The sequence below is a fragment of the Catharus ustulatus genome, chromosome 6 (assembly GCF_009819885.2).
Source record: "Catharus ustulatus isolate bCatUst1 chromosome 6, bCatUst1.pri.v2, whole genome shotgun sequence".
Classification (NCBI taxonomy): domain Eukaryota; kingdom Metazoa; phylum Chordata; class Aves; order Passeriformes; family Turdidae; genus Catharus; species Catharus ustulatus.
In genome coordinates, this window is record NC_046226.1 from 55701789 (window position 1) to 55725836 (window position 24048).

The 24048-nt window shown below is 39.0% G+C and overlaps 1 protein-coding gene across 1 annotated transcript in view; it reads left to right on the forward strand.

Moving 5' to 3' along the window:
* The window catches only part of LOC116997458 (SH3 and multiple ankyrin repeat domains protein 2-like), a 267147-nt gene that overhangs the window by 68520 nt on the left and 174579 nt on the right, over nt 1–24048 (forward strand). Inside the window, 1 exon segment of the mRNA XM_033062189.1 lies at nt 10858–10908. Coding sequence (XP_032918080.1) covers nt 10858–10908 — 51 coding nt within the window.

Consider the following 24048-nt stretch of genomic DNA (forward strand, 5'->3'; position numbering starts at 1 on the left):
TTGTTTTAGTTGTTCTGGAGTTGATCACTCCTTATTTGACCAGGCATATATTGTTTCTTAAATTACTCTGCCTGCTGCAGCTGGACCCCGAGTATGGCTGAGACTCCTCAACTGTGCTGTGTCAGTGCCACATTTTCCTTCTTGAGCAACTCAGAGCTGAAATGCTGGAGAGGAAAAATTCTGAGGCTTAAATCAGATATAGGAAACCACTACATTTATGGTGGGGTTTATCTCTACTGCAGTTTGGTCAGCATTATCTGAGTCACCCTCTGCTAACTTGTCTCAGGCTCCACTAAAATTGGTATCCCTAAATTTGCTGTCATTGTGCCGTTTTTAAGAGGCTGTGCCCACTGGAGGTATGTGAGCTGTGCATTTCAATCCTGATACTATATCCATATCTATATCTGTCTGTCTCTCTGTCTATATGTCTATGTCTGTCTATATATCTGGGTCTCAGTGTAACAAAACAGGAGGGTTTGGATGGCCACACCAATATTAGACTATTAGGAGACCAGCGGTTGCTGAGATGAGGGATGTGTCAATTCAGATCTGAGATATCAGGCTGCCCAGTAAAGGATGCTTCAGAAGGAAAGCTTTTTGAAGAGCCTTCCAGAGAGTTCTGGTATTCCTCAAAAGTTAATGTGTTTTCTTTAAATAATTTTTTCCACATGAGCCTCAAGAGCTCTCTAAGACTGTGTCAAATGCCACGTGGGATTTCTAACAATGAAACAGTGGAGCCAGGTCAAAAATAGAGGTAGGACAAGTGGGGAAAGAGATGTGTGAAGGCTCCCAGGGCTCTTTATACCTTCCATTTGTAATGGTGAGAACACAGTAAAAAGAGATGAAAGCACATGAAATAAATGCTATATATTAAAAAAAAGCTACCAAAAAAAGAAAAAAAGCCACAAAAAAAAACCCTACAAAAAAGGCAAAACAGAGATTATTAAAAATAGTCAGGAATAATTCCTGAAGAAAATTCCTGTGTTTCCCAAAGTAAATGCAGAGATGAATTAAAAAACCCTGCAAACAAACCCCTCACCAAAAAAACCTCAAATCCCTCTCCAGCTCCTGCCTCAAAAAACCAAAAACCCCAAAAGAAAAAAGGGAAGAGAAGGAAAAACAAAACCCCATGAAACTGTGTGTAATGTATGTCCTTATGCTGAGCACTTCATCACAAACCTGTTTATGCCCCTAATAATTTCCTTTCTGTAATTAGGCTAAAAGTAGGCCACAAAGTTAAGACTGTTGGCACAGCATTGGGTTGGTAACTTGTGAGTATGTGGATTTTTATGTGCCATCATTGCTTTATGGAAAAGAAGTAGGTTCTATATAACTCCCATTTGGGGAAGGGAGAAACATGCATGGAGTAATTGGATCTGGATAAGGAAAGCCTTCCAAATACAGATGTAATTTTATTAATTTTCCAATTGTATGAAACAAATATTTGTATTTTTAAAAAAACTTCCTATAAAACTAAATAGTTGCATGATTTCAAGGCTACTATCTCACTTTTAGGTTGGTTCAAATAAACTTGAAAAGGGTTAAGTTGAACTATTCAATTGAACTCTATAACTGCTAATCTCTGTTTACATTTATTTACATTACATTACATTGACTCCCTTACTTGCAACTCCTCTTTCTATTATGCTGAATTTATATTGACATAATTTTTAACAGCTCAACATAGCAGTTTTCAGTCAAGCTCCCTTATTTATAGAAATGGAGTTGATGTTATGTTTTCTGTTCAATATACAATGGTTTGACAATTTAAGAAGTGAAGCTTCACTGAAGAAATTTGTTTTAATGCCTTATGAATACTCTGATTTTAATAATAAGGTACTACTGTCAGAACTTTGTGAAAATTGATCTGGTAATAGTCAGCCTCTTTAAAAGGAAATAGTATCATCCCAGAAGCCTGTTTGTTGTCAAATTATAGATGAGGCTTGATAAAGGGACAGGCTTTGGAGTGCAGAGCTTTGTAATGAGTGTAATATTTCACACTGTATTTCACACTGTTCACAATATTTCATGCTGGTGCTGTCACTCCATTTATATCTCAGTCTCCTGGGCTGGCTCTGAGTCTTTCCCATGGAGTTCAGGGTAAGATGCAGCTTTTGCAGTCAAGGTCTTGTCACATCATGAAAGACTATTTTCAGAGTAAACACTTTGAGTGTTTAAACATTTTGAGTATTTAATTCAGGTCTCTTAGGATCTTGGACAGAGATTCCAGGGAATCCAAACCTAATGATGCTACTTGAACCTTTTCTGTCATTCCCTCTCCCTTTTAATAAGCTGGTGTTTGGAGATTTTTATTTCTCCAATTTTATTTTGCTGGATGCCCCGGATGGCCTGGGTGACCTCGTGGTGTCCAATAAGATGGTTTCCTTAGCAAATCTCCTTTCTGCTTTGATTTTTTTTTTTAATTTTCCATTCCATGCATCTTGATAATTTCAGATTTTGAAGCCAAAAGCCTGTTTTCTCTTCCTTTTTCTAGGCAGTGTTGCTAAAGTAATTGTTCAGAATTGTTCATAAAAGACAGAATTATGATGCCACCTTGATTCAGAAAAGGTTGCAGGGTAAATATTATCCAACCAAGTGGCTCTAGCTGGGTGAAATCCCTGCTGAAGGAAAACAACAAAAGATTTATTGAATTGAAGATTTACAACATTAAGATAGTATTATCTAGGTATATGTGGAGCTATCTCTGGTTTCTGTTATGCATTTCTACTGAAGACCTGATTTTTTTCCTCCTCCTATGTGCTCCCTTACCAAAAACCCCATTACTTGATAAACTTCCATTCTCTCTGCATAATCTTTCACATTACAGCATTTTCATCTTGGGAAACAGCCTCTTACATCTCTTTGGAACATCTGAGGTAGCAAAATTTAACATAAATTCTGTGATAAGTTTTAAGTTTTAAATGTGCCTCATCAAATCTGTAATTCAACACAGATCAGTTATTTATCCTGAAGAATTTATTTGTTGCTCCTCAAAAAAACCTCCCAAGGGCAGGCTTTGCTGGTTTGTCCTTTGAGTCCCTTTCCTTTCTTTCAGCTTCAACCTTAGCCATGAGCCCTCCTGGGATTGCAGGCACCAGGGTAGATTTGTAATTTGCCCTCAGGGATTATGACAGGCTAAAATTAATGTTTTCATGTGTGTTGCTTGTCCTTTTCCTGCATTTCCCACCTATGGAAAGCCCAAGCCCTCTGCTTGTCCAGATGTCTGGGGTCACACCTTGCAAGAAACCAAAAGACAGAATTTTTTTTGTGTTGGTTGAGATTTATGCTTCTTTTGAGGGCTAAGCTTTTTATTTTGGGTCAAAGTCTGGCTTATCTTGCCAGCTTCATTACCACTCTTGAGAATGCCAGGTGCTAAAGAGCTCTATTTTTGCTGTGCAGATCAAGTGTGTCTGGCTTTTTGTGGCCTATTTTTACATAATTCTTCATTCCATGACTTGGAAAAGCTGTGAAGGGAATGAAGAGATTGTAAATAGCTGAGAAAACTGTTATGATATTACAGGAAAATAAAGGGGAAGATCTGTCTGTGAGATTGCATTTCTTAGGGAGTATGGAATTAAAATTAAAGGCAGGAAATGATGCATGTAAAAACAAATAAAATAACAAGTGGAATGGTACATTTTGTTAACTATATTTCAGCAGTCAATTGACTATTTCCAGATAACTCCATGAAATATGCCTTTGAATAAAGAATTCTGAAGTACTGGTGGTTCAGAAATGTTCCCCATTATCCGCAGGTGTTCCAGGGTAATTTTATTTTAGCATTCAGTATTAAGCAGTTATCTGAAGAATGGGAGATGCTGAGGAGCTGATGCTTCTTTCTCCCCGACCTACTCAAAGGGGTTGTGCTTAAATCCTGTGATCCCATCTTAAAAATGAGCAGGAGGTAAGGATCTTGGAGGGAGGAAAGGAGAAAGGAGAGGCAAGTACTGGGGTACTCCTTCATGGCACAGCTGATTTTCCTGGGGTGGAAACTCAAAAAAAAACCAGCAAAGAATCACTTGCAATGACCTGCAGTGTAGCAAAAAGGCAAGAAAATGTTCTTGAGCTGGGACCAAGAAAAAATTTGAGGGCAATACCAGAAGTTTTTAACTCTCAGAGGCAGCACCTGGGAGGCCACAGACTGAGAGCCCTGAGCTTAGTTTTGGACTGTGCTTAATTCCAAAAGCTTCTCAACAGGGAGGTTGTTGTAGCCTAACAGCATCAATGTGGCTTGAGGAATGCTTGGAATGAGGTCATTGGTCTGCCCCAGCAGCTGTCACATCCAGAGACTTTTGTTCAGCACCTAGCACTCAAATCCTGGACTGGATTTGTCTAACTACTGATTTCACCCCAAATAAAGATATTTTCGGTTGGTTGCATCTTGCTTGTTTTGGATCACCGTGCCATTTAATCATGTTTTCTTTACCGTTTCTTTTTTTTCTTGTCACCTTTCCTCGTTTTTCTTTCACTTCTGTCAGTGCCAGCTCTGTTCTGTATTGTACCTCTGTGCTCTCCCAGCTCTTTGCTGGGTTATTCAGCTTCTGTTCCCCTCTAAGATACACACCTTTCTTCTGTCTGAGGAAGCTGCAATGATTTCTGCATATATTGATTTTTGCTTCCCTCAAGCAATTCTGTACAAAACTGTAAGATAATTGGGATAAGGAAAATCATTCCCTCATTGTAAAAGAGAGCAAGGCTGAATTCCAGCCCTGTGCAGGATAGTCTTTGCCACCTTTTCAGAGGTTATCTGATCCAAAGCTAAAACTCTTTTTCTTTTGCAAACACTTCTTTGATTGGATCCAGGAGCTTCCACATTTTGCAAGGTCTGTGACATTGAGATTGGAGTTTAGAAATTAAAAGTAGTTAAAAGCGATCCCAAGAGTCTGGTGACTTTATTCATTTCCACTCTGTACTTAGGATGAAATACTTTTGATCTTTTGATTCATTAGCATAGCAATGTTTATTCAGACATCTTCATAAGCAGCAGAGGAACATTCTTAGATGTGAAGTTAACTGAGAGACAAAAAAACCCCAAACAAACAAACAAAAAATCCCCCAAAAAACGGAACTAATTTGATATTGTTTATTTCAACTAAATGAAAGGAAATTTCATTAGCTAGATTGTTAATATAGAACATGCTTTAGGGTTTTAACACAGGACTGTGTTTTCCGTTTTGTCACCTTGGTGTGTGTGTTTGTAGGGGGAGGTTCATTGCTGCTTTGACTGTGCATAGTGGGAGGACAAAAATTTTCTCATGATGGTGGGATGGAGAAGGTTTTCCTTTTCATCATTTTTCCTGACAAAAACTGAAGCTTGAAGCCACTCTATCTCCAAAGCTGGTGGAACTTTCTCTCTACATGCCTCACACTGCAGGATTTTTTGTGGGTTTTTCTTTTAAGTAAGAGAAGATCTAGTTGAGTAAAAATCCCTGTGGACTAACACCACTTCTCATCCTTCTATGGAGTCCAGGCTCTTTTCTTACAAAGTACATTTCAAAGTACTGGCAGAAATTTTATGCAATTAAACATAATTTTTGGCATGTCCAGAGATTTGGACGGAAGAGTGCTTGGGAAAACTTTTTGGTCAGATGGTAGACTTAACAGAATTTGAGATTTTTTTTATTGTTTTATTTTTGTTTTCTTATTTCTGAAAAAAAACCTCCCTTGTGTGATTATCCAAATACAGTTTGTGTTTTTGTCCACCCCTGACTGTTCAAATCACCAGTTGCAGTTTGTTCTGTGCTGGCTGAGGAGGGAGAGAGTTCAGGGAGTTTTCCTGGTGTCTAAATTGTTATGCAAGTGACAAATCGAGTTCTGCATTAAAGAAGTGTAAATCTGGATAAAAGCCACTGAAATTATTGCGGATTTAGGCTAGGGCCTTATCTTAGGGTGTGTTTGGGTTTCCTGTTGGAGAAGAAAAAAACACAAAAATGTTTTTTTTTCCTGGCAGCTACTGGACTGTGTCCTGTGCCATCTGAAAGATAACTGTGCAGATTTAAAAAATCTGCTTCTCTTCTGGTCTTCTGCCCAAGTGAAAAAAAAGGAGTGAGCTGAGTGTAATGAATTGTTTAAAACCCATTTATTTATATTTATTATTTGGTAACATCAGGTTCTTGACACAGGAAGATGAACTCTGATCGAGTAACGATATCCAAATGTTGGTGCTGATCTGGAGCTGCATGTGAATCAAAATGTAAAATTTAGGGGTTATTTCTGCCATAGCTGCTTTCTGAAGGAGCAAGTTGCAATGACATAAGCTTTACATCCAGTTTGCCTGTGTTACACCAGCATATGGCTCAGACACTTTGCTCCCATTCCCAACAAAATGAGCTCCAATTTTAGAATGTTCTTTACTGCATCTCCACTCTTTGGTTTTTTTTAAAATACTTTAAGTTTTGTTTTTATTTTTCTTTTATTTGCAGCATTTTAATAATTGTGCTCAAGTCCATTAAGCTTTGCAGGAACTAGAAAGAAATAGGAAAACAATGAGTCATTAAAATACATTAATGTGGAGGATTAAATTCTTCATTCTGGTTGAATTCCTCCCAGGCAAGAAGGGAAGGTCAGGCAAGTGTCATATCATGGTAAAATAGTCTCAGAATTCTAGCAAATTGGTGTTTTTTGTTTTGGTTTGTGGTTTTTTTGGGGTTTTTTTGTCAATATTCCTAAAATTTGACTTTGAGAATGCAAGGGCACCCCTGCTGGATATCCTTTTCAAATAGCTTTAGTATGGTGTTAAATGACATTTGAGAGTTACTACAGATGTGGCAAGATGAGAATGGGTGACTTTTACAGTTTCAAATCCAGATCATTCTTTTCTCATTAGATAAAGAATATTTTCTGCAAAGCTGAATATCTTTTAATCACATAAAATGGGAGACACTGAGTGAAGATTTACATCTATATAAAAAGAAGGCATTTTTGTGTTATTTTGTTTTCCCTGCAGACATGTTGAAAAAAATCAATGTAATGAGCACTGACCCACATGAAGCTTGAAATCAATGTCAGATCTCTGTCTACTGATACTCAAGTTTTTCTCTTTTACTGCATAAAATTCAGGATAAGGTGCAAAGAGAGTTCTCAAATATTTGTGAAGTACTTGGGTACATATTTCATCTCCTTTATTTCTGGGATGCCACTGCTTCGTATCCTGGGTCGTCAGTTGAAGCAGAGGAGATTTTAAATTATTCAACCTAAATGAATAATCAGTTTAATTTTAAGGATGTGTTTAAAATGTGCCAAGAGACATAAATAGCTTATTGCAAGGCATTTTTTAGCTTTCAATTGATCTGGAATTTAGGGGTAATTTTTGGCAAGGAAATACCTCCAGTCTGTGGAATATTTATTATAACTCTGTAGTGAAAGCATCACCTCTGAAGGACCAAATTAGAGATAACATTCTGTGGGGATGTTCTGTGGGGATGCTTGGGCTTTCTGGGGAAAAGTGGAGATTTCAGTGGAAATCTTCCAAAAGGCCTATGGGAGTTTTGGTCTGGATTGTATGAACATTAGAAATGTCTTGGATATTTTCCATCGAAAAGGACCCAGCCCTGTTCTCTCTGTCCTGGCCTCCTGTTCCCCTTGGCTGAGTGGTATCTGTTGCTGCAGAATCACTACAACACAGGGAATTTAACTCAAAATCCATGAAGGGAAATACACTTGATCTCACCAAATTCTTGCCGAAGCAATTTTCATCACAAATTCTGCATGTAGAAACACATTTTTTCTCATTGTACCTGGAATGTCTGAAATTTGGGATTTTTTTTCTTTAAGCTTTGTGGTAGTGAAATATATTTCTGAAAGGACTGCAAAAATATATAACCCTAATTTTTTTTGTTACCTGGGGTGAGGCCTATTTTACTTTTTTATTCATTATTTTACACTTTATAGTTTTATGGTTATGACAGGAATGTTTTCTGCTTTCTGTCCTTTTGTAATTTCATAATTTCATGACATCAGGTCTAGAGTAGCCAATTCCATCCAATTCCATTGAATTGAAAACTTCTTTGCTGTGGGAGATCTGTGGGGAAAACCACAAACACAAACTGAAGCACGAACAAAACTGTAATGGTTTTCCTTAAAATCAGTGGGGTTAAAACAATTAAATTCTGATAAAGAAAACATTAATGCATGGAGTTTACAACCACCTGAGTGTTTACAACCACCTCAATGAAAATAAATTCAGGCATATGGAAATAGTTAATGATATAAGATTTATGTAGATTTCATGGAGAATTTATGCAAAGTAATTTCTATAAGCTTGCAAGAATTATACATCCCTCTCCTGTTCACATTAGCCTGTAAGTAATGGTGGATAACTTCAAAACAGCTGACTGAGATGGAGGCAAAAAATTAATTTGTTCTTTCTGATCTTCATGTACATTCCTAAAGATAATAAAAGTTGCTGTAATCATGGACTAAGATATTTCCCCTTAAATCTCAGTACTGAAAATGAAGGTGGTGGCAGCAATAACTTCTTCCCGTGCTGGAGATTTTGTATATAACTTTATTTTGCATGCCCAAAGTTTCATAAGTCAGATAAAGAATGAAAAGGATTGTAGCCAGTGCTAGCATGATAATAATCATCATCAGCAGCATCATCACCATCCAGACTTTCTCAGGTGTGTGCCCATGCACACCTTCATTGACAAGGACTGAGAATGTACTTGGATGAAAACTGAGCAAGCTCCTTTTCCAAGCATGAGCAGAGGGCAGTGCTTGTGCCCCAAGGACAGAAAGAGGCCAATTCCCAGGCACAGCCACTGGCCGGGATGGGGATTGTAATGATTCAGCTGCTCCCACGGGAGGCTCCAGTCTTGTGGAGGAGTGTCAGGAGTTGTGAATGATCCTCGTTCTTAAACTGCTTTCCCTTGATTTGCATTTGCTTCTGAGCTGCTTAACCACGGGTAGATTATTTCAATTTTCCTGGTGAATAATGCATGAGGGTATATAAGTGGATGTTCCTTGGCTGAGTGGGCTGCAGATTAAAAGTGTCAGCTCCTTTGCAGCATTAATGTGCATTTCTTTCTCAGGTTAAAGCTTGAGAGAACCTAGATATGCTTTTTTAGGAGAACTCCTACAAGTGCCAAAATATTGGCAATGTTTGCTTTTTCTCTTCTTTCCTCTTGACTACCTGTTATTTGAATGAAAAAGCCAGTTGCCAATTTTCCAGCACAAGCTTATTTTCCTTGGGACTCCCCCTCAAGATTTCAATGCCACATTGTTGTACCTGCTGCTTGAGCAGCAGTTCCAGTTCCTGGAAACTATCAGGAACAGGATTTATTTTTATTTATTTCTCTGTTACTCCTGTCAACTCAGAAGTGATTCCTTCTCACTCCTCCTTCTTGCTCTTTAATATGTCCCAGAGGGATAATTTGGAGTATCCTTTTCTGCTCTAGCAGCCTTAGGACACATATAGAGGCAATTTTTGTGTGTAACATTTGGAATGTTTCATGGACGTAGAACTAAATACATTAAATGCTGCTAATTGAAATAACACTTCAACCCACTATGATCCATTTATTAGAAAAACCTCTTCAGTTTTTTCCTTTGTTATTTTATTAAGGGGCATTTAAGTATCTTACTGTACACTTGTTTCAATCCTGGATTATGCAGATATTTCTTCTTTTCCAGCTTATTGAAGAAAAACCCTTTGATGCTCCAGATTCCTAGAAAATTAAAGCACAACAGTTGTTCTTGTTTGCTCATGGTTAGTCTTGTATTTATAGGGCATTTTTTCAAGGTCGTAATTGGATCCCTACAATATCAAAACTCTGAAACTTATGGGCCATTCTAAACAAAATATTTAATTGGAACAGTGAAATGTGAAACTTTCCAGGGCTGCTTTAAACATAAGTACTTTAGGTAGTGGTGTTCAATATGAGAGTCCTGTGGGAGTGTGGTTAAAAAGAGCTTCCTAAAATATGGAATCATGCCACCGAAGAAAACAGCACTCTTTCAAACTCCCCAGCTGTGACAATATTCCTTGGAATTACAGACATCCAGACATGAACTGTAACAAAGTATATTGTAAAATAATGCTTTCAAACTCAGCTTAACCTGATGTTTTATAAGATAAATGATTGAAGGCTTGTGAAATTTGTAAGGGCTGTGTAGTAAACAAGTCACTGAGCTGTGCAACTGCTTAAAAAGCAGATAGAGATTAATAGTTAACATAACAGAATGCAATATGTATTTAAAACCAGTCCAACAAGTATTTTTGTGAACTTCTTATGGTATTTGATGCTGAAAATCGCAGAGAAAATACTGGACCTGGCTTCTGGTTGTAATATATGAATTCTCAAAATCCAACCAAGAATAACAGAGACGAAATGGAGGGAAATCATGTTGAGGTTGTGGTTTAAGTTTGAAGTAATTCCAGCATGTGCTTTGCGAGCTGTTTTTGTGCCGGTGCTGCTGCACTTCCAGCGCAGGGGGTGGTGCTGGTGTCTTGTCCCCCACTGCAGATGTTGGTCCCTGACCTGCACATTTGTCACTCAAAGCAGCGTTTCTTTGCTCCAGCTGTATCACTAAGATATTCCAGGCTTCCAAGTCCTGTGCCACCTTCTTGTGCCAGCCTTAATCCCATTTAATGCTCTTCTTGACTTTCCAGTCTCTCATTATCCTCATTTCATGCTCAGAGTGACAGGGACAGCAGAACAGGAGGAACTAAGAGGAACTGAAGTTTCTTCCTCATCTCCTCTAAGTGTTTGTTCTGTCCACTTCTCCATTTTCAAATCATGCCATCAGAAGAGCTTTGCTTTTATGGGTTTCTGCTTTCAAATTCTCCCCTTAACATGGAATTCTGACACCTAACTTCTTTTTGATGTTACCTTCATTCCTTTGCCCTTCTTAAAGGATCCAGCTTCCTATATCCAAGTAGAAGTCCCTGGAATCCGTTGTTGTCAGGTAAGGGTTCAATCAGTCATTTCTCTGTTTGGGGGCAGTAGTAGAAAGGTCAGATTTTGGTGCTCTTGTTCCTGGTAAAAGAAAATCAACGAAACATGGAATACTTCAGGAGCACAGCTTTCCCAAAAGGAAAGGCTTCACAAACCCATATTTTGTTGACTTGAGCTAAACTTGGTGGTAAGTAAAGAGGATTTCTAGGAAGAAATTCTTCCCTGTGAGGTGGGGAGGCCCTGGCACAGGTTGCCCAGAGAAGCTGTGACTGCCTCATCCTTGCAAGCATTCCAGGCCAGGTTGGATGGGGCTTGGAGCAACCTGGGCTTGCTGAAGGTGTCCCTGCCCATGGCAGAGGCATGGAACAAGATGATCTTGAAGATTCCTTCTGATCCAAGCCATTCTATGATTTTATTAAAACTTTTGGGCTCAGAATGACTCCAAACTCCACATTTGGAGGCCTTGAGAACCTTGACAAGATGGATTGAATAATGTGGGTTCATTGTGATTAATAATCTTCCTAAAATGTTTCATACTGCACCAATATTTGTCTCAAGAAGTGATTAAATGCTGCATGACCACAGTCCCTGTGCAAAGGGGCTGTGACTTTTGAAATGTTTGAGAGTGTTTTAAAAGTGGTGTTAACTGTGAGGAGTACTGGATATTTAGATTGTCAAGAAAAAATAATGCAGTTGAGCACCTTGTCTCCCAGTTTTCTTGCAGATGACACTTCAGCAAGGATTCTGTGTGCAGTTAGGCTGCTCCATGTAGTCTTCCTTTTTATCTGGGAAAACCAGTAAATGTGCAGCAGGAAAAGGACAACTGTGGCTGGAAAACTTCTGTATAAAAAAGGGGAATGTTTTATTTCCATGAATGCAGATAGTACTTTTTTTTCCCAGGGTCTTTTAATGAAAATGGCTATTGCTTAATATACAGATTTATTTTACTTTGTTTTACTATATTGATGTTTTAATGTGATTTGCAACGACTCCAAATTTCACTGAACACTGTAAACTGGATTAAAAAAAAAAATTTAAAAAGCCCACTCCTTATTTTTTCCTCTAAGTCAACAGAATTTAGGCATTGATATCCTTTTGATCATCCCAGCTTTGGAATTTAATTGAACCAATGTGTCTTGGTGTTGCTCTGGCTTTTGCAAGGTGTCTGCATGAGCCATGCAGAATTCCAAGGAGGATGGCTGTAGAATATACAGGCTCAAATTTATTCTTGTACAATGTTTATCAAGAGGAAAACTTACATAAAGAGTTCCTGTGGTATGCCTACAGCAAACCCACTTTTCCATGGACATGTGTCCAGACATCTGGGAATGTGCATATCCATTTTTCATGGTGCAGTGAGTGACAGAAGCCATTTTAGAGTAATTAAATTCTCAAAACTTGAAAGAAAATCCTTCAAATTCTTTAGAAAAGAACAGGGAATCTGAGACTTTTCAGCATGCTGAGTATTATCAAAAGCATAAAGGGAATGTTAAACGTACTTTGTATTGTTTTAGAGGTATTTGCTCTTCTGACACTTTAAATTTACTTTATCACTGTGTGGGTCTGAGTTCCAGAAGTGAATGGAACTGAGTGTTTGATTCTGGAGCATTCCATAATTTAAATGCATATTGGAGAATCAAATGCCCCACTCAGAGTTCTCTTAAAACCCGAATAAACTGTTAAAATCAACATGGGTAGATTAGCCAGTATGTTTCCATTATGAGTGTAAAAGACATGATTCAAATTCCTTGTTTTCCTTGATGCTGGAACAGTACATTTTAGAGGAATAAATCATATGGGATAACTGTTGTGTATTATAGTTTAATTTGTTTCTCTGTTGTTTGGAGATCAGACACTTAAACTGGGGAGAGACATTCAGTTAGAAAAAAATGAATTATTATCCCTTGTCACTGTTATGCCTGAAAGAAAGAAATAATTTCTCAGTGCATAGTTCCACGTTGCTATAGGAAATTGTCAGGATGCAGATTCCTTTGGACTGGTGTTCATGAAGACTGACAGTGCATGGAAACTCCAGTATTGATAGGGCTTACAGCTTTTAATTTGCCTCTGCAGACTTGAACCACTCAGAGCTGTTTAGATATTTCAAATAGCACCTTTCTTAATTTTGGAGAGGATGAGGGCAGTCTGGACAAGAGTTCAATGAAGTCATCATTTTAATGAAAATATTTCAGTTTGTCAATCCTCTTAATTCCTTGTAATTCCTCTGAATTCCTGTGCAGTGTCCTGTGCTCTTTGCCCTAGGTGGAAGTTGTTCCCATCCTGGAGACCTGGTGGTCAATCCCCAAACTCCTGCCATTGTGTGCTCACAGTTCCCTTTAGAACTTCCTTCTCCAGTCCTCCCTGATGTATTTGCAATGCATTTAATGTTATTGCAGCCAAAGTGGTGCTGTGCTGTAACAGGAATGTTTGAAGCCTTGCCCCTGAGCCCCAGCTAAGATGAAGGAAGTTTTCAATGCTGTTTGATTAGGTTTTGTGTTTCTTGGTTTAAAGTTATAATGCAGTGCCCTTGGAGATTTTTTAAAATTTTTATTCAAACTGTGGCATAATAAGGAATTACAGGTTGTCAGGATCAAATTGTGCTGCTTTTCCTACCATGGTTACAGTCTTTGTAAAGGAATGTATAGCTCTACCTGCTCTGGTTTTATTAGAAGCTGGAAATTATCTTGAGGACTGCTTAACTCTGCTTAGTTTTATGACATTTTTCTGTTCTTGTCAGAAGCTGCCATGGCAATTACTTAACAAGGAATTAAAATCTCAGGGGTTCCTAATTCTGCTCCATCTTTAACTGATAAATTGTTCATAAACACACAGTATGTGGCATCACCTTTCATCTATTAAAAAAGACATTGAGAGCTGATCACATTCTTAAAAGGATGAATATGCAGAGGAATTAATACAAAAGATTGAAAATGAAAAACACAAAACAGATTAGAAAACCAATCTGCAAAACTACTTGTCCTGCTTCCACTAATTTATGTTTGTTTGCCAGCTTAGAGCTGATCTAGGCTTGACTTAGCTGGTGGTTTAGCAGCTCCCTGAGCCCAGCAAGCTCTTAGATCAGCCCTCCCTGTGTCAGGACACACAGTGAGTGAACTGTGCCCCTGTCCCAGGCATTCCTGACTGATGGAATGGGAGACCCTCGTGGAGGACTCTGGTTTAATTAATGCAGTTTGGAGTCAGCCCCCAAAGCAAGGAGCACAGCACTTGTCTGAAGTGAATTTTGTCTCCTTCTTTTCTGTGCCCATGTGCCAGGAATTGTAAGAAATAGAAGGAGAACGATGAGCCAGGCAGAAGCCGATGGAGGCACAGTTTCATAACGAAGCATTTAGACCCCACTGAGGCTGGGTAGTCACAAATCCTGCTCAGTTTTGAAATCAAGTGACAATTTTCCAGTAATGGCTTCCAAGCTGTGAAGAGCCTCCTGCATTTTCAGGAGCTTCTCCCTGGGAGTGAGGGAGGTTACACCAGGACACATCTTTTGATATCCTGTGACATTATGCAATGCACCCATCACGTTGCATCATCACTGAAACGGTGTTCAGATCATGTCTTTGCCTTGCATTAAAGCTTAATGACAAAAAATTTGAAATTGTACCATGAGAACAAACTGATTCCTACCAACCTTCTTTCTGTACAGGTTTGAAAAGCTTGTCTAAATAGAGATGGAAACATTTCATCTTGGCTTTTTTTACCTTTTTAACCTCAGTGTTTATTTTTCAGAATTTAAGTGGAGAAATATGATTTCCTAAACAGCTGGAGTAGTACAACAACCAGCTGAATCTTATTTTTCTTTTTTACTCTCTTCCTACAGAGTTTTGCGTGGGTGTTTGCATCCTGTTTAGCCTTCCATCTCTCATTTCAATTTTCCCCGGGACACTTTTTGCACGTTCCAGTGCCCCTCGTTGTTTAAACTTTAAATCAGTAACATTTTGATGCCATGGAAAGATGTAATAGGATTACCAAATTTTAAAAAAAGGTAAAATTTGAAGTCTTTTTTCATAGTAATCCTTTTGAATGGAGACAATGTTCAGTACAGCTCCCAAGTTCCCAGGTGATCACAGCAAGTCACAGGGTGATACAAATTCTGCTTCTGTGGGTTTTTTGCCATTGCTGTGGCGGCTTTTACTCCACTCTATGTTTCTCTCCGTGTTTGCTTCTGTGTAATGCCTGTGGGGAATTTCAACAGTGACTCGCACAGTGAAACAGCATCAGTGAATAATTTAAAATAGGTATAGTCACTTTAGTGTGATTTAATAATTTAAAAACCCTTTTAAAAACAAAGCTCCACAAAGAGCTGGGGTAAAGAACTGAGAGCCTTTATTGGAGAACTGGTGGCTGTGGCCAGGAGCCTTGAAGTTTTTGGATTACCATGAAATTGTCCCCTCTGACAGCTACAGGAAGATCCTCTCAAGTGGCTTGAAAGTCTCTGGTGGCTTATTTACTTTCTTATCACTCAGTAAATTCAGACATAAATTATCATTGCACCTTCTGACTGTTAAAACCCTACCTCTTCTTTCCATTGTTATCTTCCATGTAACTGTTTAATGATGTAAATTAATAACTTGAATCTGTAATTTTAAATAAGCAAATGTTATTCAAAACCCAAGCTTTCTAAATGAAATGTGGAATTTTCACCCTTGCTGTGGACATGTACACATACAGAGTTAGAAAAGCCTCTGGCTAGCATTTTATTTTCCACATCCAAAGGTATAAATCCCTGAGAAGATGAGTGTAAATTGGGATGTTAGCTTTGGATTACAAACAGCTCCAGTTAGGGAACCACACAGAGAAAGGTATTGCCTGAGGAGGTGAAAATCTTTTATTTCCCTGAGAAAACAAAGTGGTTGCTATGGGACAGAAAATGATCTAATGATGGCTTTCACAGAGACATGCACCTGGACAGAATTAGAATATTCAAACCACAGTGAGCAAATATGTTGGTTTTTACAGGATGTATTTGTGGAAGGTTTTTCTTAGTGTAGATCTGGATATTTTCAAGAAAAATGAAGAAGTGGGTATTTTTCCATAGGGTACAATTTAATCCTTCCTTCCTTCCTTCCTTCCTTCCTTCCTTCCTTCCTTCCTTCCTTCCTTCCTTCCTTCCTTCCTTCCTTCCTTCCTTCCTTCCTTCCTTCCTTCCTTCCTTCCTTCCTTCCTTCCTTCCTTCCTTCCTTCCTTCCTTCCTTCCTTCCTTCCTTCCTTCCTTCCTTCCTTCCTTCCTTCCTTCCTTCCTTCCTTCCTTCCTTCCTTCCTCCCTCCCTCCCTCCCTCCCTCCCTCCCTCCCTCCCTCCCTCCCTCCCTCCCTCATTTTTTTCTTTCTCCTCCTACAATATTCTGCAAATAAAACATATTTATTTAGTCAAACTGCTTTTAAATACATATGGAGAGAATCCCAGTCCTTTTGAGTGCTGTATGATGATGTTTTGAGGGGTCACCAAGTACAAATAATGCAGGGAGTCTTGTGTAGCAATATAATGACAAGTCTAAACAATGAATAAAACCAATGAATTTAACTACAATTAAGCACTATGTGATTAGGGGCATAGAAATGCTGGATCTGTACAGTTAGTTGGTACCTAATGCTGTAAAAATGTACATTTTAGAATGTTTAGGGTTTTTAAAATTGGTTTTGGGCCTATGAAGTTTATATTTCAGAATTCAGTTAAATGGACTTAGAAAACTTCAGCGGCAAATGCAGAAATCACACATGAGTCATGTTCCCTTTTGCTCCTTGGTCTGGGAATACACACAACAGTGGTTGCTGGATTTTGCTCTAGCACTAAAGTGCTTTTGTTACTTACATGAATTACTTAGCACTTGTACTCTTCTAAATATTTGAATGTCCTTCCCATCTTATTAAGGACACTAATTTTTAATGCCTCTAGATTAGTAATGAGTAAGTGCCTTCCTGAAAAAATTACTCTGTTCTTGAAGGAAAGAAAACCTAAAGTTTTTTAATAATACTTGTTCTCATTCCTTGCATCACTTTATTCCCCATACTAGCTTGAGGACCTTAGAGGTCTTTATTATCCAAAGAAATTTCTGCTGTGATCATGCTTGGAAGACCCACTAGCTGTGTGTGCCTTGCATGACTGCATGCAAAAATTGCTGCTTTAGATCATCCTGCTTTTGACATGAATAGCTGAGGATGTCATCTTGCAGTGTGATCAGCCTACTGGGATCCTCCCTATTTCCATGGGAGTTCCTAGCATGTACTGTCAAGCTAGGTAAGTCCTCATTGTGCTAATTAAGAGCTTTTCCTCAATGTGCTGTGTTTTGAAAAGCTCCTGAAGCCCACAGACCTGGGACAGGGACCATTTGCTGTTGGGCACGATGGTGATTTCTGTCCCTGATGTATGCCTGTGCCTGTTTGCTCAGAAATACCCATCTGTGGTTATCACCATCAGTATTAAATTGCTGCCTTGTTTTGATTTCCTATCTCCTTTTCTAGTTATTTTCATGTTGCAAATTTTGTCTCATAGTAAGCGTTAGATCCCTGTTTAACTGCTTCAACCCTCCCTCATAGTGTCCTTCCTTCATTTCTGGAGCAATGGTTCATTTTCTACCAGCCAGTTTCCTGAACTTTCTGCTCTTACACTACCTCTGCATGCAGTTAAATGCTTATGGGGTCTATTCACCACTGCTAACACAGTCCCTAAACCTTGGGGCTACTTTTCTCCTCTGCTTTTCTCCCTTTGCTTTTCTCCTTTTGCTTTTCTGCTTTTCTCTGTTTGCGTGTCCATTCTTTGCAGAGCTCCCTGTTAGCGAAAATGTGTTTCTCACCTGGCACTAGTAGTGCTGTGTTGGGAGGTTTGTACTCTCCCTGACTTTAGGCATCTCTTGCTCTGGGTATGTACTGAAAATGCAGATTACTGAGAGATGACAAGGTGTAAAAGCCGAGAAAATGATTGTAGATAGGAGACAACTGCTTCCCCCTCTCCTTTTTCCTGTAATGGACAGTGGCAGACAAGATAAGAAAGATCAATTGGAATTACAAGGGTTTTCCCAGCTGTAATATTGCATAGCAACAAAATCCCTGACAGTTTACCCTTTGAGGAACACGGATGAAGGTTAAAATTGGTCAGGGAGGCTCAGTTAGCGAGATTTGAAATCCAAATCCACACTGGGGCAGAGTAAGGTGTTGGTTAAAGGACAGAACCTGTGGTTTGTTTCTGATATCATTTACCACTGAGCAATATGTATTTGCAGATAAGACTGTCCACTTCTAGCAATTAATGATCACAAAATATCCTGTAGTCTCTTGCTGTCCTACAAAGGTCCATTTCTCTGGTTCTGGAGCAGTCCTGGCTTGCATCTTTCATATGCTTCTTTATTTCCTGACTGAAATTCCAGTCCCTTTAGAGTTCAGAGAAAAAAGGAAAAAAAAATCACTTTTACTGGGCCTGGGATTTAAACAGCGGCGTCTTTCCCTTTATACATTAACAACCCATAGAATAAGAGATGCCTCTATCCCAGTGTCAGAACTGTGACTCTTTTATTGGATCCTCAGAGCCTCTCCTTTTTATAGTCTCTCCTACATAAATGTAAATCACTGCTTACTCCTGCATCTTAACTATTTTCTGCTTTGCTTTGGCTGCTCAATGGTTTGATTAATCCTTAAACTGATGACTAGTGTTCAGACCCTGAGTCAGATTTCAGGGCTTGCACTTCCCTCCCTCATGAAGCACTGTGACGCTGCCTCGTGAGCTACTGACCTGCACTTCCCTGAGTTACGGAACATCTGACAGCAGTAATCCATCTTCATTTGCTCCTTTGGAAACTCCTCCAGATTGTATCTTCCAGATTTGCTGGGAACCACTGGAGTTTTGGTGTATTTTCTTCCTGTCTTTCAGTCCATTAAACCTCCACTTCCACCTTATTTCTTGATCTCAGATGTGTCCTGTGAGCCCCATTAATTTCTTCTCCTTTTCTGCTAATAATTCCTTTGATGTTCCTCCCCAACATAAAGTGAAGCATGGTCCTAGCCAGGGGAACTTAGGGTGAGTCATCTCTAAATTTCTTGCCAAATTCCTGGCCAGGAAAGGTATTTTGAAACTCTATGGAAACTTTACTTGAGGGGTTTCTGTAGAAGTTTTCCTTAGCTTTTAAATTTACATATATTATCTTTTACCACTCTCCACCAGTCATCACCCAGCTGAGGGATTGACTTTAGGCTTTTCCTGACCCCCCCCGGGAACTTGAGACAGGGGATGAGACTAATCTTTGACTGTGTTTCTGTCTCCTATTGAAACAGAGGTATCCTGGGGATTGTGGTCACCTCTCTAGTTGTTTACAGCAGTGGTTCCTCAGAAGCCAGAGCTTCTGGGAACGCCTGCAGGATTGTTCCCAGTGAAACACTGTGTCCACTGAACTGAGGGCTGGATATTTCCTTTGGTTTAGGTCTCCAGCAAACAAAAAAGTATTGCAAGTGATTTGAATTCACTTCTCAGCCGAAGGTTCCTAATGTAGTATCTGAAATGCGTATTTGATGTCACCCTGTTTTATGTTTTCTGTCCTATCCACTTTTTTCCTCTGGGTACACAGTGTCTTCTTCATGCACTTATTTTTGTTTATAAAAATGTGTGGTTTATTCCTGAAACGTTTCATGTCTGAATTATGCCCTTGAATTTGTGAGTGCAGTCATCATCTTAATTTAGATGTGCTTCTGTAGATGGTCTCAGACTGGATCCTAGGTGGCTGATGCCAAATGATCCTTCCTCCAGGGAAAGCGCTGCTGGACACATGGAATAATCACACACATGTCACCAGTGTACAGGTGACACCAAAGTCAGAAAGATCCCTCTCCTAAACACGCATTCTGAAGCTACTTAGAAACATCAAGAATCTGCTTTTGAGATGCTGTGACTTAGTGGAGAGCAACGTAATGCAGTTCCCATGTTCGTACAATTCCTCTCCTTTCTCTGATCCCATTCTTTTTTGGGCATGTGCATTAGCACTATTTGCATCACTTCTTGTCTGGAAGAAAACAGAGTTGTTTTGAAACTTGAACATGGAAGTCAAATTTCATTGTAGTAGTCATGATGTCCGGGGGTGGGACTGCCAAATAATGATCAGAACTCTTCTCTTTTCATACTAACGTCTTGGATGTCAACTATGCGTTTTCCACTGAGTTAATGAACATCAGATCTATGCCAGGAATGTAAGAATAGATGGCACTGCTTCTGAAATAGTTTGTACATAAAATTACTTTTCCATGATGGGCTTAAAGCCTGCATCTTCTTTATTCTTTCAATTAATCTTACTTACCTGCTCTGACTTACTAATGACTACTGACTACCGACTACTACTATTTAACAACAGTCCTTCTTTTGTATTCTTGTTACATAAAAGCTAAACCCAGCTGTCAGCATAAAACTTCATCTGCTGGAAGCATCAAGAAACAGGATGGGAAAAGAAGTCTTTCCTCAACATTTTCAAATATTGTAAAACACACGTGATGATGTCTTGAAGCAGAAGAACGGGTAGAATTGTGACATCACTTAAATCATTAATCCACTCAAAACCCCTTCAGTGAGCAAGCCTTCCTTTCTCAATGGGATTCAGCACTGAGAACATTATAAATGCTGCAAACACCTACATATTTGTACAGAGATAACCCCCTGCTTCAGCGGATACAGGCTTTTTTTATCCTTTCTTAGTTATACCAGCATGATTCATTAGCAGTTATTTTTGAGATGAAGAAATGTAGGCTACTAATACAATTTAAAATACTGTTATTTTAATGAATAAGTCAGCAATGTTTTAGTTTCTATTTAACACCAAATGTCTAAATGGAGCTAAGGATAGCGAGACAATTATCAGCTTAAATTATTGGGTTTTATCTTTTAAAGATCCTGCTTAATAACATGACTTTGGATAGAGCTTGCAATCCCCTATTTAGGAGAGAAGATATTTTGGTGAATGGTTGTGTATCGCCCATCTTTAGCAGAAAAGACAACTGGAAGTTTCCAGTGCGAGACTCTGCTCAGGTGACCCAAATGTACCTTTTCTCAGAAGTGTCAGTGTGAATTATTTGATTCTTAGGTCCATTTTGGAATTTAGATGATGAGAATAAGACCAGAGGAAGAATTCTTGAAAATCACTTAGGTAAGATGGGAATAACTGTGCTGAGGGATAGTGTGGGGTGCCATAATGGTGGGTCTCACTAGCTCCATGTTTGAGAAGCAAAATCTACAATCACAGAAATGCTTTTTGCTTTCTTCATTCACAACCCTCACCAGGATTCTTTCCCTAAATTCTCTTCTCACTCCTTGCAGATTCCTGGGCTTCAGGGAGGCTGCAGAGTCAATAATTCAGTTCTCTTGGTGCTTAGTTTCTGGCTTGCCAATGCTTCTGCCAGGATAAAAATGAGGTCTGCTGTAAAATGGGAAGGAAAGTGGCAATATGCATCATAAAGTGGCAGTACCTGTAAGAAGCCTGCCAGCAGAGGGGAAAAGCTCCCAGAGTTTCAGTTCCTTTGCTGACAGCTCAAGCCCAGTGCTGTCTCCTCAGTAAAATGCTGTGTTCTTTACTCCAAAAGGATTTCCTCCCAAAGTGCAATAAGCCGGTAAAAATTTGCAGTAATGTTGTATTTACTGCTTGATTGTTCCCTCCTCTCTTCACAATTAAATTTGTGTTATTTCCATTATTGTTATGCATTTAAATATTGCAACCTTCCATGAATCTTCCTCGTCTAGATGCTGTTCTCTTGTGTCCAGCTCCTCTTTTATCCCCATCCATTTGTCCTGGTTGCCAATTTTATGTAACTTTTACCATGACGTGATATCTTCTAGAAATTCTCTCTCCTGGCCTACTCTTACATGCCATTTATTTCCTGTTGCATTTGGGTGTCAGGAAGATTATCCTTAGGGAATTGGTGAAGGAAGCAGTGAAATGCAACTGCAGCAATGAGAAGAAGGGAAAGTGAGATTGAAAAATGGCAGTAAAGGACGCCAGGATTTAAGAGTTGGAGAAGAAGGAGGAGCTGGAGCTAAACTAAAATATTATTAATTACTTTCTTTGCTATTTTCTTACCCTGCCTGCCTTGTCTATCTCACACTCATGCATGAACTTTAACACCTGACCAGTTATATATTTTGAAACTTCTACAAGAGTCCAGGTTTTGGGTTTTTTTTCCCCCATTGAGAGCAATATACACTTTTCAGTTATGAAAATGGTGTTATTCTAAATAAAACTGACATGATCCACCAACACTTTTGGAAGCACAGATGCTTTGTCCCACTATTTACTAAAGAGGTTCACACTTAGATTAAAGCAGTGAAATCAAATCACTGAATAAAGCCTGGAACAACGTAATGATTTAAGGAATTCATGGAGAGCTTTGGGTAGGAAGAAAGTTACACTAAGGAAAAATCAGATTGTTTTCTGTACAACACCAGGACACAAATATACCATGCAACCCAATTTTGGTGCAGTTGTTTTGCTGAGCATCTTGTGTGCTTTCATTTGTCCTTGTTCTCTTCTGCAATATCAGGCTGCAACCTGAATTCAAACATTGCATCTGGGGCCCATCAGTGTCGGACTTTGCAGAAGAGTCTTTGGTACAGGAGCCACCACCAATGAAATTCTCACTCTGAATGACACAGCTTTGTTACTGTTTTTTTTTTCTCAGCAGAAACTATGTAGGTTGGGCTATGCAAGGTCCCCTGATGTTAAGTGATATTTTTTCCCAACTCAATGTATACATAATGCCAGGAATGAGTTTAATTTGTTGTGTACTTCAGTCCTTCTGAGTGGTGCTGCATCAGGACAAGATTTCCCAGTGTGTTATAAGTGGGGAAAATTGCATTGTCCTTTCACCAACTTGTTTAGAGAGCAGAAGAATTTGTAGTGGGATATAATTATATTTGATTCTTATTTTCTCTCTTGTTGTTAGAAGTAAAAGAATGCAGCTTCAGGGGTTCACACTTGACTGCTTTCAGTTCAAGTTGATAGTCTGAGCTAAAAGGATTCTTCTGTCCAAATACTGTACAAGTTGTTAATCTCTTACTTTAATGATGCTGTTGAGGAGCTGGTTACTCAGAGTTTGCTGCTGTGTAGAGATGAACCACTCTGGAGGAGTTCTACTTGCTGATGAAAACACACCTTGAGATAAGCCCAGTTCATATGAAATCAATTACGACAAGTAGTTTTGTGTTTTGTTGACTGCAAATCACCCATTACTTTTTTCTGAAGGAGTTCACAGGAACTATTTACTTTTAAAAGTATTGTATTTTTCCTTGTCTTCATGGCCAGCAGAGAAAACTCTTTGTTATCAGGGTGCAAAAATAGGTAGAGGATAGGCACAAATATCTATTGTAGTTATTTGTATTATTCAGAGTAAGAGCGGATGCTAGTTTCAACCCAAACACGAATAACAGAAATGAGGGGCTGTGAGTGCTCAGGGAATATAAAACCTTGAAAAAGCCTTGTCACTGCTGGCCTTCCCATTCCAGTGAGAATGTTGTCCTGAACCACAACTGCAGATAATACACAGCTTTATTTGGATAAGTTGCTTCTTTTATAGCAATGTACCTGTTAGAATGAAAGCCAGCCAGCCATATTTTAGTCAGATTGGCTACTTGCTTCCACATTGCTGATAGATTTCAATCATTTTTTAAAATTCCCCTTCAGCTATTGGAGCTTTCTCTCATTGCTTTTGCTTTTCTGTCTCTCCTCAAGCTGCTACTTGCAAGATGCATTATTGGCCATTGTTTCCACCCCGATTCCAACCTTTCACAGAGAATTGGAGGGTTTTATTTCCCCACCTTTTAACCTTCTATTGTTCACTTCTCTCTGCACCCCTGACCCAGATTCCTTACACAAAGCCACCTCATCCTTGAGGACAGAGGTTTTATTTCTGTTCTCAGGTAAATTCCGATCTATGTATCTGTATTACTGCAAACAGAGCTTCAGATATTTGCAGGTATTGCCACATTGAGCCTGGTAATTTTTCTTTTTGAATCTTATTCAGGCTGTTCTGGATCATAATTTCTCCACTTAGTACCTTCCAACCTCTCAGAGAGATGTCAGACATTTGCTCTGACAAGTTTTGAAGGAATACTTACCAATTTTTAAATGTAATCTAACCAGAAGATCCTCTGTCTTTCATTGATGTTGAGCATCTGAA